The sequence below is a fragment of the Rhinolophus hipposideros genome, assembly GCF_964194185.1.
Source record: "Rhinolophus hipposideros genome assembly, chromosome: 2".
Classification (NCBI taxonomy): domain Eukaryota; kingdom Metazoa; phylum Chordata; class Mammalia; order Chiroptera; family Rhinolophidae; genus Rhinolophus; species Rhinolophus hipposideros.
Window position 1 is genome coordinate 62,150,915 of NC_138048.1, and position 13,902 is coordinate 62,164,816.

The following is a 13,902-nucleotide window of genomic DNA, read 5'->3' on the forward strand; positions in this document are numbered from 1 at the left end:
AAGAGAATTATGGGTGGTCAGAGAAGGCCTCTTCCTATTTGAGCTAAGTCCTAGAACTAATGAGAAAGCAGCTATAAGGTCTGGCCTGGGGGAAGAGCATTCCAGGCTGAGGGCACAAACAAGTCTAAAGGCTCAAGGCAGAAATAAACTTGCCAGATTTGAGGAACCAGAAGGCTGTTGTAACTCCAGGGATATTGTTAGATGAGGCTGGGAAGGTAGACTGGGACCATCTTACATAGGTCCACACAGCAACGTGTGAGCTCCTCCCACTCCATTTTGTACAGTTGCCAAATTAGCATTTCAACAGTAAGTACCTCTTCAGATACCTCTTCTGCTCAGAAACCTCTTCACATTCCCTAATGCTTTCCAAATATCCTGATCATGATATCCAAAGCCTTCCATAATCTAACCTCTACCTACCTTTCCAGCCTTATTTCATTATGTCCTATCTAAAAATTTGACCAGCAAATTAAACTATTTGCTAGCCCCTGCACACATGTATGTTTTCATTTCATACCCTTTAAATTTTTACCAAAGCAGTATGTGTGCATAGTCAAATAGTATTAAGAAAGTTTTTAACAGAAGTCCTCTGTCCCATTTCCCTCCCCACCCCAGTATACTTTTTTAGCTTATACTATCTCTTGAATTATGCATTCTAGACATCACTTATTGATTTCCAATCTGGACTGATGGATTTCTTTTTCTTCCACCTCCCCCTAACCTCTTAAAATAGTAAAATCCCACTTTTTTAAAGTCAATATAGTACTTAGTATTGACATTTTGACTATGAGTAAATGCTTCCTTTACAACTTGTTTCTCTTGTCATTAACCATTGCCTTGCCTTTTCGTTTGCTTTGTTTTTTATGTAATATAGTGTACCTACCTATTCTTTGCACATAATCTAATAGTTTCTCAATACATATTTTGCTAACTCAGTCAAATGCAGACATATGTCAGAGATATTGCGGGTTTGGTTCCAGACCACCATAAAGCAAATATCGCAATAGTCACACAAATTTTTGAGTTTCCCAGTGCATAAAAAAGATATATTTATATTATACTGTAGTCTGTTAAGTGTGCAATAGCATTATGTCTTAAAAAAACAATGTACATACCTTAATCAAAACATACTTTATTGCTAAAAAGTGCTAACCATTATCTAATCCTGTTGAAAAAAATGGCACCAGTAGACTTGCTTGAGGCAGGGTTGCCACAAACCTTCAATTTGTAAACAAAAAAACAAACCCAGAATGATCTTGAAATGCAATAAAGTGAAGCTCAATAAAATGAGGTATGTCTGTATGTTAGATAATCCATCCATTTTCTTCCCAGGAGCCTTCCATTTTGTCACTCTGATCTGCACTGTTGACTATCGTGGCTTGTGCACAGCAGCCATCCCAGGACTTCTCTGTATCATACTTAAAATTCCCTTTACTTCTACATGTTGGATCCTCATTTCCTAGATACTTTATTCCTTTGCTTTAGGAAAGCACATTCTTGGTAGCTTCCCTTGAAAGCATGGGAAATAAAATTTTTGAGAACTTGCAAATCTGAAACTGATTGAGTTAAAAGTAATTTATCTTCAGAATTTTGAAGGCATCACTCCACTGTTTTCTAGCTTCCAGTGTTGCTATTAAGTGGTCAGTTACGTCTCTTTATTATCCTAAGCCTTTGCACATGATTTGTTTTGAATTCTCTGGAAGTCTTTAGGAAGTTCTCTTTATCCTTGGTTTCTGAAACTTCATGGTGATATGACTTGGTGCTGATTCACTGTGCTAGGCACCCTTTCCATCTAGAAAGGCAACCATATCTTCTTGAATCATTTAATAACATGACTACCATTTCCCCCATTGCTCCTGCAACTGTTAGATGTTGGATCTTCAGGAGTGATCCTTAATTTTATTTTCTCCTTTATCATCCATTCCTATTTTAAAATGATTTCACCTTTTTGTAAGATTTCCTTAATATTATTTCCAGCCTTTCCCCTATCCAATTGGATAGGTAAAATATTCACAATTGAAAATTCAAGAAGTGTATAAGGATGGATAGTCTCCTTCCGTATACAATCCTTCCTTTTTGGTTCTCTGGTCCTCCAGTTCTCAGCAGAAGGAAACAATTCATTTATTTTTAATTTCTAATAACTTTTTTTGTTCTCCAATTCTTCCTTTTTATAACACTTTCTTTATAGACACAGTATTTTTGCTCTTTGAATTTTGAAAATAGCTTTCCCCCCAGGCTGCACCAAGTTTTCAAAAAGCTCCGTCTTGTCAGTTTCCTCAAATATTTGACGGCCCTTGGCAGTCTATTCACATTTAAGATACTGGAAAGCTGACTGGGAGCTGTTCATGTACAAGGCTTATTATCTAACAAGTTTATTGGAGGGTGATCAAGTGGGGGAAAGATAGCTTTTTTCGAGGAAATGAAAAATGTTTATTTGTAGGCTTTTTCTGTAGTTGTTTGCTTTCGCCTGGGGATATAAATCAGTGTGTGCTGATATTTAGAGCCCTAGCATTCATATACTTCCACTTAATCCTTCATTTTCAACCTAGCTCCTCACCCCCACCCCCATCATGTCTGTTGTTGAGTCTAGAAGCTCTAATAATTTACGTTTTCCCTGAGGTTCTGAATATCATTCATTATGCCGGGCACTCATGGGCTCTGTCAGTCTGGAAACTCATGATCTTTGGGTTTAGGAAACCTTTGTTATTTCTTTGATAACTTCCTCCCCAGTTTCTCCGAAGGCTAAATCTCCCATTTCTTGTGGAGGAGAAGTAGGGGTAGTGCTGGATCATATAAGGTGGGGGTGGGGGGGTTTCTTATACAGGTCTGACTCCCCTCCACTCGATGCCTACTCTCAGACCCAGTCTTTACCCTCTCCTGCTGAGCCTCTTCTGGGTTCAGAAGGGCATGTCGCTTTGCTTGTTAATAGCCACCTCAGTAGGTAGAATCCATTTCCTTCTGCTAAGTCAACTCTTCCATTTTTCATTTTCCAGAATGTTACCTCTCTCATCGTCATCACCTAGTTTTCCTTATCGAGTCACATGCCTTTTAAAAGTATCCTTTAGTGGCTTATGAATGGGGTTTTGGAGGGAGTAAAAAAACCCCATGTTTAATTTGCCACATTTAAATGGAAATCCTTTGCTTTGCTTTTAATGTTTCCTTCTACCCTTTCTGTTTTGGGTCACTCAAGCATCAGTCCTGTAAGCTTTCCCTAGTCACCACAACTGAAAGGATTCTCTTCCTCCTAAAAAAGTTCTATAGGCTACTCTGATCTCTCCTACTCATCAGGTACAAATCAGAGGTGCCCTACAGTTGTTTTAACTGCCCCTATTAGGTCCATACCATAAACTCCACATGCTCTCTAGGCACTACATCCTATATCTGACAAAGCAGAAACTGAGATTTACTAAGAAAAGTAAAAAGGCCAAATCCTGGCCAGCCTGGTTTTCTCTTCGGAAATATTCAGTAATGCTCCTTTACACCTGGGTGTAGTTCAGTGTCCTCTTCCTCAGCTTATTCCTTTCCACCCGACTGAAATGAAGGCAGGCAACCATTTTATCTGTGATGTCCAGGAGGGCCATTTGTTACCAGTAACATTTGCCACAGTTTAAGTGTCAATAGAGCAAGGGTTATAAGAAGGCAACAGAGCTCAAAGATGAGCCAGAAGATCATATGGTTGAGGTTGAAGGAGACAATGATAAGCAGTGATCAATGATAAACTCCAGCTCTAGAGTCCAATCACACATCCTGGTTCTATCAATTACCAGTTATGGGACCTCTCTGACCTTTAGGCTCCTCATCTGAAAATGGGGATAAAGCCTACTTCAAAGGATTGAAGTGAAGGTTAACTAAAATAACATAGGAAAAGTTTTTAGCAAAATGCTTGTCATACATTACACTCTCAATATTAGGGAAAAGTCCATTTTGTAGGATCTTCCTGTTTTTAGGATATCCGTTGCTGGCTTGGGGTTATATTTGCCTCTGGGGGCAATTTCCCTTCACTGTGACACTGACTCTACAGAAGCAGGAAGAACTCTGGATTATGAGGCTCAAATCCTCAAGAATCATGAGACCTTGAGCAAATTTCCTTATCTCTAAGATGAAGAGTAGAGGGCCAGCTGGGTGGCTCAGGCGGTTGGAACCCCATGCTCTTAACGCCCAGGTCCCCAGTTCAATTCCCACATGGGCCAGTGAGTTGCGCCCTCTACAGCTAACATGGTGAACAATAGCTCTCCCCGGAGCTGGGCTGCTGGGTGCTGCCATGAGTGGCCCCCAGCCAGTGTGAGGGCCAGCAGCCGGCGGGAGCACACGGCTCATAATACCAGCATGGCTGTGTCCTACACTAGACTGAGAAACAACGGCTTGAACCAGAGTGCTGGGAGGGGAAGGCGGAAGAAAGGGGGAAAAACAAGACAAAGATGAAGAGTAGCCCAGCTTCCCTGAGAGGACTAGTACTAGATCAATGGGACAAAGCATGAGGGATTGACAGGTGGTTATCAGACTTTACATATGCTTGGCATCATCACTCTCTGGCAGAAGAGTGTCTGTCTAGGTCTAGGATGCTCTGTGCAAACAGGCTCAGGCATCTCCATTACCCATGAGCCATGGCAATGGTCAATTAGCAAGGCATCACAGTGCCACCTAGTGGCCATAACACTCCTCTTCTCCCTCTCCCCCAGGTGTTAAGAACAGCTGTCCTGTCAGAACTCTTCCGTCACCTACTTCACCGGCTGCTCATTCAGAGTTGTAGAGAAACCAAACACACCCCCTCTCTCTTTTTTAATATTAACAAGTACAAGCAGCAGAGAGGGCCAGCTGCTCTCTGCTGTTCCCCAAGGGAAAGCCAGAGCACAAAGCTGTGGCACTGGGCTTCCTCTAACTGCAGGGCCTGCCTAGATTGTCCTTAGGCAGAGCTTTGTTCCAGCCCAGCTTCCCTCATCCCAACTCCCCAGTCAGGATGCGAGGCACATGGTTGCTGGCGGTGGGAAGAATACTGTAGTTCCAGCCTCTGCTCCTTTAAATGTCGGCCAGGATGGTGGTCACTCATCTGCAACTAGCCTCTCATTTGTCTGGCCCAGAAGCCAGGACAGCAATCAACCACACCCACAGGAAGAGGCAGTGCGACTTCAGTCATCTTCAGATGACTCCTCTTCTGCCTCTTTTAGCCACTGGATGAACCTCTGCAGCTGTAAGGAAGCATAGTGGAGAGCTACTGAAGGAGGGGCACATAGCCTCCTGTCTCCTTAGTGGACAAACAGCTCGAACAACCAGAGTCCCAGGGACCAACTACCCTGCAGTCTGGGGCCAAGGGTCAGGGAACCAGACACCCACTGTGGTGATACCTGTTTATGCCCATAATCCAGTGGGCAGCAGGACTCACCTGTTGGTTCTTCCGCAACTGCCGGCCCTTGTCAGTTGTATCCCTTTGGCTGTACCAACTCAGGATTGTCTCTTCAGCCAAGATCTCCAGCTGGTAGAAAGCCATCAGTACCTGCAGAAGGCCAGCAGAGATCTTAGAGTCCAGCAAGACATAATTGATAACAGAGGACGAGAAGGAAAGATCTTAGCACCTCTTTCTACCAGGTCCTTCGCTTCCTTCTATACACTAAGCAGCTTCCTTCAAAACAGACAAGAGTAAGCTGTTCACTCTGGAACAGGCATAACTTCTGAAACTATTGCTGGGTCGTGCTTTGCAGACTCCCAGGGCAACTCCAAATGGCTACCTTCCTGGCCTGGCTCCAAGCAAAGAGCACAATACTAGGGGTGGATGGTGCTGTTAATCCAGACCATCCTGGATTCCCCATGAATCCACTCCATCCTGGATTCATGTCAGCCTCTGTTCTGTGTCTCCATGGAGGTCACCAAGGTCTGTTTCAAAGCAAATGCAGGACCACGAAGCTTTGTGGAGGTATTCACCTTGGCCATGGAAGTACCAAGAGCTTGATGCTCTAGGAAGAAGTCCTCAATGGCTGCCAATGCTTCCAAATGATCAGCTGCACGCTTTATGTAGTTCCTAAAAACAGGGCTCCAGGTCTTGAGCAGCTATGGAAGAAAGGAGAAGGGAGCTGCAATATATTCCTGAGCATGTACCTACCTGAACAGCAAAGAAAATCAATATTGATAACATGGGTCTTTCATGATATGGGAAGACAAGAGGGAGATGATCCAGGCTTTGTGGAATCATGTCAGAAGGACTTGGGAGCTGCTAGCAGTCAGGGTTGGGGAAAAATAAGAGGTTCCTAGGGAGGGTGAAAGGGGTTCAGATATGCAGGCTGCCTCAAAATATCTATTTCCAGCCTAATGGCTGATCTCATTCAATCATGTAAATCATTTACAGAGAGTCCAAAAGTCTAGGTCTATTCTGGGTATACCTTTGGGGTCTGGTCTGGTCTGAATCCTGGAGTCTCAAAGGCCACTCAGGATTGACCCTAACTTGACTCCACTGGACCAGCCAAGGCCGTTCTAGAATCCAATCTGCTTCCAGAGGTGAGGAGAAAGGAACCAATCACAAGTAACACAATATCCCACAGCAAGACCTTCTACTCCTGATTTCTTTTAAAGTCAAGCACAGCAAGGACTCCACCCAACCCCTTGTATGTAGCCCCAGTCATTGCTCACGGGAAGCAGCAGAGCACAGTAGCGGTTTGGGTCGAGCCGGGAATCCATTTGTTGCAGCGGGAACTCCAGGACCACGTGACTCAGCACCTGCATCACCTCCTTCAGGCTTATGTTGTAGGCGTACCTGTGGGGAGACTGTGGTGACACCAGGGCCTTCACTGGTCCTCCCAGCATGCTGTATGACTCGATTGTGGCAGGACATTGGGCGACAGGAAGTCAGATGGAACAACATGGAACGGGACAGTTTTAGAAGGAGGAAGTCTACGCTGAGACTAGAACCTAAATGTTGCTGGCCTTGTCTATTTGGGATGTCAAGGAAACAGGTTCCTATTTGGGGAAGAAACAGGAGAACCTCTACCTGCCTAGGATTATCCCCGGGGAAGAAAATAGGGAGGGGATGCTCTTACTTGAGAGAGTTGATTTCTAGGACTAGATTGTCACAAGAAATGTTCTCCTCCATGCCCCGCTGCAGTGTTCCCAGGACTTCGTTCTGGAACACTAAAATCAGAGCAAGAATAAGTTCGAGGGCCAACATCACTCCAAAATGCATTAAGTCATCTTCGTCTGACTTTATGCCAAACCCTCCTGGGAGAAACACAAGTCTTTGGCTAGTGGATCGAGATAATAAACTGGAAGTTTTCCTTTTCTGTCCTAGGACACTGGTCCCCTGGCCACTCACCTTTGACGTCATCCATCTGTGGGGAGCCTGCCCGGCTGTCAAGCTCCTCAGAATCCATACTTCGCTCACTTTCAGTTTCACTTTCTTCTTCCATGTTGATTGTGAGTCCTGAGAAGCCACATAGGGTGAGAAAAAAGAAAAATTAGGAAAGAGCCACTGACAGAGAGCCATTTATCTGCCTTGTCTGCATGAATAAAGCAATGAACAATTAGTCGGATTCTGAAGTGTTCACTCGCCTTCAAAATATTCTGATTTAGACAGGGGGTGGCAGGAATAAGGCCTAGCTCACCCCACAGATTCTGCCGTAGTTCCTCCTCTTCCTCCATGCTCAGGTCTGCAGCTTTCCAGAGGTAGCCCTGGCCTGCAACTCCGACCTCTGAGGGATTGTAACCTGGAAAGGCACTGATCTTTAGCAAAGGCCGTGGGAGCACCAATCTCTCCAGGAGGAAATGATGGTTTTTCTATGGGGCAGAGACACACACCGATGCCCCACACCTGCTGAGCCTCACACCTTTCAGCTTCACTTTCTCCTTTTCTTGGTCCGCCCCAGAATCGTCACTGAACTGGCTGTCATCCTCATCTTGCTCTGCATCTGGAGGGTGCAAAGAGATCACCGAGCCCTCAGGCAGTGTGATGTCTGGGCCCACTACCACCTAGGGGAGAAAAAAGTAGTGGGTGGCAGAGATCCATTAGTGTGTTGGGGAAAAGTACATCCTGACAATGAGAGTGAGTTTTATTACTAAGCCAAGTAGAAGACAAATGCAACCATTGAATTTGGACTCTCAGTTCAGACTTGATTATAGGTGGGTATGGGCTCCTTCTGGCGCAGCATGACCACCACTCAGTTTGGGGCACAGTATGCAGCAGGTCTCACCTGGGAAGTGAGGACACAGCGTGGCTTCAGTGTAACATGTTCCTTGACCTCGGCATTGTCACAAAGCAGAGACTGATGGATCTGTGCTCCAGCAGCTACTCGAACACCCTGCCACAGGTAGGCCTGGTCCAGCACCACGTTATCACCTAGCTCAGGACAGGAAGGACTCCTGGTCACTCAGGGCTCCAACTCCAGACCAGGGCCATTCCTGGAAGACATGGCTGACTGATACCAGCACAGCTCCCACCAAGCTTGAATACTCCATCCTCCAGCTAACCAGAAACACCCTCTTCCCCCTCTAAGCCCAGGCCTGAAGACAGAACATTGCTCAGCCTGACCACCTCCACTAGGTTTACAACAATTACACACTACATACAGGACTTAAGAACCTTCAAGGTTTCTAGGGATCCCTTGAACTCAAGAGCCTTATTAGAATCACGTCCATATTTAAGCAAATTATTCCACCTCTTTTTGTATATTTTAGAATTAGAATCTTGTTCTTATAAAGGGGCAGTTCCGTTAGAAGCATCCTATTCCTACAACCAAAGTGAGTTACCAAGAAGCTAGCCAGGCATTTATGGTAGAGTAACAAGAATATTGGACTTCACAATCAGAATACTCGGACTCAAGTCCCAGCACTGCCTCTTATTAGCTATGATCTTGGGCGAGACAATCTCTTTGAGCCAGTTTGCTTATCTGGGGATAAATTATACCTACCTCACAAGGTGTTTGTGAGGATTAAATGAAATAATCTATGCAAAAGCCCTTTGTAAACTGTAATGCACTAAACAGATGTTATTACTGCATGTTAATTATCCACTTGGTCCTAAATGTGAATATAGGGTACCCTGGAATGTGAAGAGTCACCCAATAAGAGGCTCCCAGACCACACATTAAAGCAGCACTATTTTTACATCCCTGTTCCCTCCTTTATTAAGGCAGCCACTCTAATTCCTAATTCTCAGGGACCATCCCTCTGTATCCTTTCTGGAGACATGGGGCCTCCCCAGGTTCTTGACTTCCCCACCTATGCTCACCAATGTGACAGCCAGGGCCAATGACACTATTGGTGATGGAGCAATTGCTGCCAATGACGGTGCCAGAGCCCAGGAGCACATTTTCCTCCAGGACGCTGCCATGGCTCAGGCTGACCTCAGACCCTCGGTAGATGTTGTGCCGGGAGTGAGTGCATTTCTGGCTCATGCTGTCAGTGAAGTTTGCCTCTGGAGTGAGAGGATAGACCCATCGGCGGATGACATCGGCGCAGACAGCTGCATACATGTGCAGGTTGGAGACCCGGGCGCCATATTCCCGAGTTGTCACGTGCATGTGGATCTGGTTCCCTAGGATCTGAATGAAGACAAGGAAAGGGAGGTCACCTAAGCAAGCAAGAGAGGAAGAGTCCACAGGCAGAACACTTTTCTAACCTTCTTAAGTTCCCCTCTGCTCTCAATGTCACAGCCAAATGGCCTCAGACCCTTCTTTGTGTACTGCTTCACCCCAACCCCAGCTATTTGCCTCCCTCCTAAGGTTCAATAAAACACAAAAGGGGACAAGTTATCTGCATGAGCTAAAATCCTAGCCCTCTTTTACAGAGGCAGTGGGAGCCTTTTCTTACCTCCTCATTCACTAGCAGGCCTCGCACAAAGTCATCCCGAGTTTGGTAATCAAAGTTGTCTGTAAAGAGTTGAGCCACCTATGGGGGGAAGTTGGGTGGGGCCGAGTTAAGTGCTATTCTCTGGACGCAAAGATAAGCCCCCAGAGACCTATCAGATCCTATGATAGGGGGACATTGGCCAAAATCCCCAGGAGGCTCCCAATATTGGGGTCGAGATGACAACACCTATTTGTGTCAGAACAGATACGAGAAAGAGGGAGAAGAAATACATCCTGGCCTTCTAAGGGGGCGATCACACACCCTCAGAGTTCTACTCTTTGGATGTACAGCCCTAGTCCTGAAGAAGTCACCTGAGGAGAGCAGATGCTGATATGACAATCCAGTAAATCATAGCGAATCTCCACTGCATCTCCACCGCCCTGGAACAAGCTCTGTGGGGAGAAGTTACAAGGACTTTAACACATCTCTCTTGCTGAAGCCTGTCCCTTTCCCACCTCAAGGAACCTAGATACCCACACACCAGAGGAAAAGAAAAACGTCGGAGGCCTTGGGTCTTCTGGAAATGGAGAACCCGGTTTGTGGCACTATCCACAGCCACGACCACGTTGTCCTCATGGCAACGAGTTGGGTGGCTGGGGGATGACTCCTTGAAGATCATTGTCATCACAGATACATTTTTTTCTAGCTTTCTCCTCAACCTATGAAGGATAGAGGGAGAGAGCTGCAAAAAAGCAGTCTTGGGGTTCTTCTGGTCACCAACTGTTGTCCCGACCATTTTCCCATCCTGACCTGTGTTCCTCTAGGGCTCTGGTAATATTGATGTTGGAGATGATGTCCCCATACACCAGCAAGAAGTCGGAGCGCACCAAGGCCTTGGCATCGACGTCACGGAGAACGTCTCCCAGGGATCGATACAGCTCTGATGTAATGATTCGAACCACGTTGAGGGATGTAGGGCGGCACCACTTAGATTTCCTAGAGGAAGGGGGTAAGGGGAATGAGCGAGCGAATCGAGCATGGAGATCACATAGAGCTTCCCTGTTTTTCTCCCCCATTCAACATTCACACTTCTTCTCTATGGCTTTTTTGGGTTCCTGCCAGCGTCCTCAACTTCAAAGAGATTTATAAACTGTAATTAATGATTTCAGCATCCTGTGTCACCAGTCTTGTTTTATGAGTTAGAGAAACATGGTTATTTCCTTTCCATATGACCCCTGTCCTCAAACATGGATTTGAACTCAAAATCCAGCTGAGACTTAGGGTATTCAAAGTATCCTGAGAACACACTTCTCACAGTCACTTTTCTCCTTCCAAAGTCCAGATCAAATTTAGAAACTGTCTCATGGAGATCATGCTAATATCCTAGTCTTTATTTGCTAAACTTCTATAATTCCTGAGATTCACTCTTTTTCAAGAAGATTTCACCAAACATTTATTAAGTGCTTACTATGTGTTTGGCACTGGGAAGACAAAGACGAGGAAGAGCTCAATATTTAGAAGCTCAGTGGAAAAACAAAAATATTACTCTTATAACTTCTGTATTAGAACCATTACATCAAAAGCAAAAACCACTGGGAACAAACTTTATAAGTGAGAGTCAAATGTTATTTTTTAATTTTTATCATAGCTTCAGCTGCTTCCTGATAAGTGAAGAGAATACCCTTAGACCTTATGATGGGATCTAAACAGACACATTTCCCTCCCTCACAATTTCCCTTTTAGTTACATCCATCCTAACCAAAAAAATGATGAAATATGGCAGGAAAGGTTGCAGGGCCTTACAGTAAATGTTCCTTGATTTGAGCAGCCTTCCAGCAGCAAAAGACAAAGGTTTCCTGTACACCTGTGGCTGTCAGAAATTCCAGAGTGTAGTCAATTAGCGCCACGTTGGCCAGAGGCAAGAGGACCTGGAGGGTAGGAGATGAAAAAAAAAAAAGGTGAAGTCTTGAATCCGTGGGGACTCTGTGTACCATTCATTCCCCGACTACAACCACAATTTTCACTCCTGTATCAGTGTTTCCAAATGCTATAGCTTTATCTTTCCAATTTAAAAGTAATCAGGCTTCTGCCTTTAATGTTCACGGCTCTAAGCATTAGAGCCTAAGGTGTTGCAATTTGGATATAGTAAGCATGGAACCTACTTGCTTAGCGTCACCCAGCTTCTATAGAATAGGAGACCACTGCTGGCAAAGGAGACTACTGGACATCCTATCTCCAGAAACTGGAGCACTGCTAAGGCCTTTCCCCCCTAAAATTTCCTTCCTTGATTCCTTTCTAACAGTCAGGGGCTAGCAAGCCCCCAATCACTTGTACAAAATGAACAGCAACTAGGCTTTTTGAGGGGCGTGAGGAACTCAAGAGGCTTTTCCCTGATCTGAATGCCGTCTCCCCCTCTTTAAACCAGGGACGGCTGAATAACCAAGCAATCCTCAGGACCAGCTGAGTCCCATTTCCCAGTGTCTAGACAACAATACAGGCAGGGGCTGCTGGCAACCAGCCCCTAAACCTGTTCTGTCCTCCTTTAGACAGATGGCACTGGCTGTCTTAACAAAAAAAAAGGCACACCGTACAAGATCCCAAACAGCTGTTACTCTGGGATCAGACCGGTCTGCTCTTTTTTTAGGCATATGACCTCCGTTTGGGAGGTAAAAGAGGGTGATAGTCCGTCCTTTCCCCCAAGGATCTCTTTTTTCTCCGCAGCCTCCTCTCGGGGCGTTGAATCCCCGCGTGAAGGCTTCCCCACAGCGTTGCAGCCGCCTTCGGCCCTCCGCACGCCTCGCAAACCTGAGGCAGGCAGCCCCGGCGTGCCCAAACCTGCCAGCCACTCACGGGTCCGGCAGTCACCAGGGCTTTAGATGACGGTCTTTCCGCCTTCCTCCTAACTAGATAAACCCGATTTAGGGCAAGAGGGAGGACAAACGTCCTCCCAGGGCACGCATCACTAGGCAGTCGAAAAGACGACTCGCTCCAGCCCCCAGCTCGGGGCCCTCCGGCCGCCCCCGCGCACGGCGCTCACCCGAGGCCGGTCCTTGGAGATGGGAAAGAAGCGGCGGTTGAAGCTATCCGCCACCAGGACTGCTTGGAGGGGCGGCGGCGGCTCCTCCTCCGCGCCCTTGGCTCCCGCACCGCCGCTGCCGGCTCCCGGCCCGCCGCCACTGCGCTTGTTGGCCCGACTGGCCGCCGCACCAGGCGGCGCCACCACAGTGGTCGCCATCTTCTTCTCACACGGCCGCCACTTCCGCACGGAAACTGGCACCGCACGCAGCAGGGGACAAAAAGGACGCAGTCCTCGCAACGCGAACGACTCACGAAGGGAGGGAGGGAGGGAGGAGACCAGGAGAGAAGAGTGCGCATGCGTCTCGCCTCGGCGCCCGCCCTGCCCGAGATCTCAGCGATTCCGAGCCGGGGTGGAGCCAGGCACCGAGCGCGGCCGCGGCCAACCCGACCCGTTGAAGCGCTGCGGGTGGGATCCTAGGGAGCGCAGACGGCATCTGCAAGTGGACTGGGCCTTCCTTTGTGCAAGAGATTCTTGCGGGATGATGGGACTTGTCCCTGCGAAGGGGCCAAATGCGTCCGGGATGTGTGGTCTTCCCCTCCCAGAGCATGTTAAACATAGTCCTCCGTCATCCTAGTCGCCTAATGTGATCCGGCCCCTTGGAGAGCTTGGAACCGTGTGAGACAATCCCCCTTCCCTCGGAACGCGCAGGCGTCATAGACACAAAACGTGGTCACGTGGGGCGAATAGTAGTAATTCTCTTGAGCGCTGTTTGTGGCCAGAGATGAGACACGCATTTAATTCGTGACACGTGTCTGCGAGAACATTTTATTCATTCGTTTAACAAACATTTCTTGAACTCTGAAGGGGTGAGGATCACGCAGCTAGTAAGTGCAAGGACTGGTACTGGAACCTGATCTGGGACTTCATAGTTCCACAATCTTTCTGCCAAGTTATGTGAGTGGTAAAAATTACTGTTTCGTGACGTCTTCAATTCATTCATTCATTCATTCATTCATTCATTCATTCATTCATTCAGCCTATCAGCATTTGTTGAAACCCTAATCTGTCTCAACCATAGTGAAAATAGGGGCGGATCCAAGAACATCATAAAGTTG

General features: G+C 46.6%; 1 protein-coding gene across 1 annotated transcript; it reads right to left on the bottom strand.

Annotated features, from left to right (window-relative positions):
• Positions 1 to 1,119: 1,119 nt before the first annotated feature.
• EIF2B5 (eukaryotic translation initiation factor 2B subunit epsilon) lies at positions 1,120 to 13,098 on the bottom strand. Its single transcript, XM_081078394.1, has 16 exons — positions 12,806 to 13,098; positions 11,572 to 11,696; positions 10,579 to 10,764; positions 10,310 to 10,487; positions 10,140 to 10,220; positions 9,790 to 9,867; positions 9,209 to 9,521; positions 8,172 to 8,317; positions 7,809 to 7,950; positions 7,587 to 7,688; positions 7,298 to 7,405; positions 7,026 to 7,116; positions 6,619 to 6,742; positions 5,917 to 6,042; positions 5,381 to 5,491; positions 1,120 to 5,186 (listed from the first exon to the last, which is right to left on the bottom strand). Exons 1-16 carry the CDS (start codon positions 13,001 to 13,003, stop codon positions 5,127 to 5,129), a joined length of 2,169 nt encoding a protein of 722 aa, XP_080934520.1. The 5' UTR covers positions 13,004 to 13,098; the 3' UTR covers positions 1,120 to 5,126.
• Positions 13,099 to 13,902: the final 804 nt, after the last annotated feature.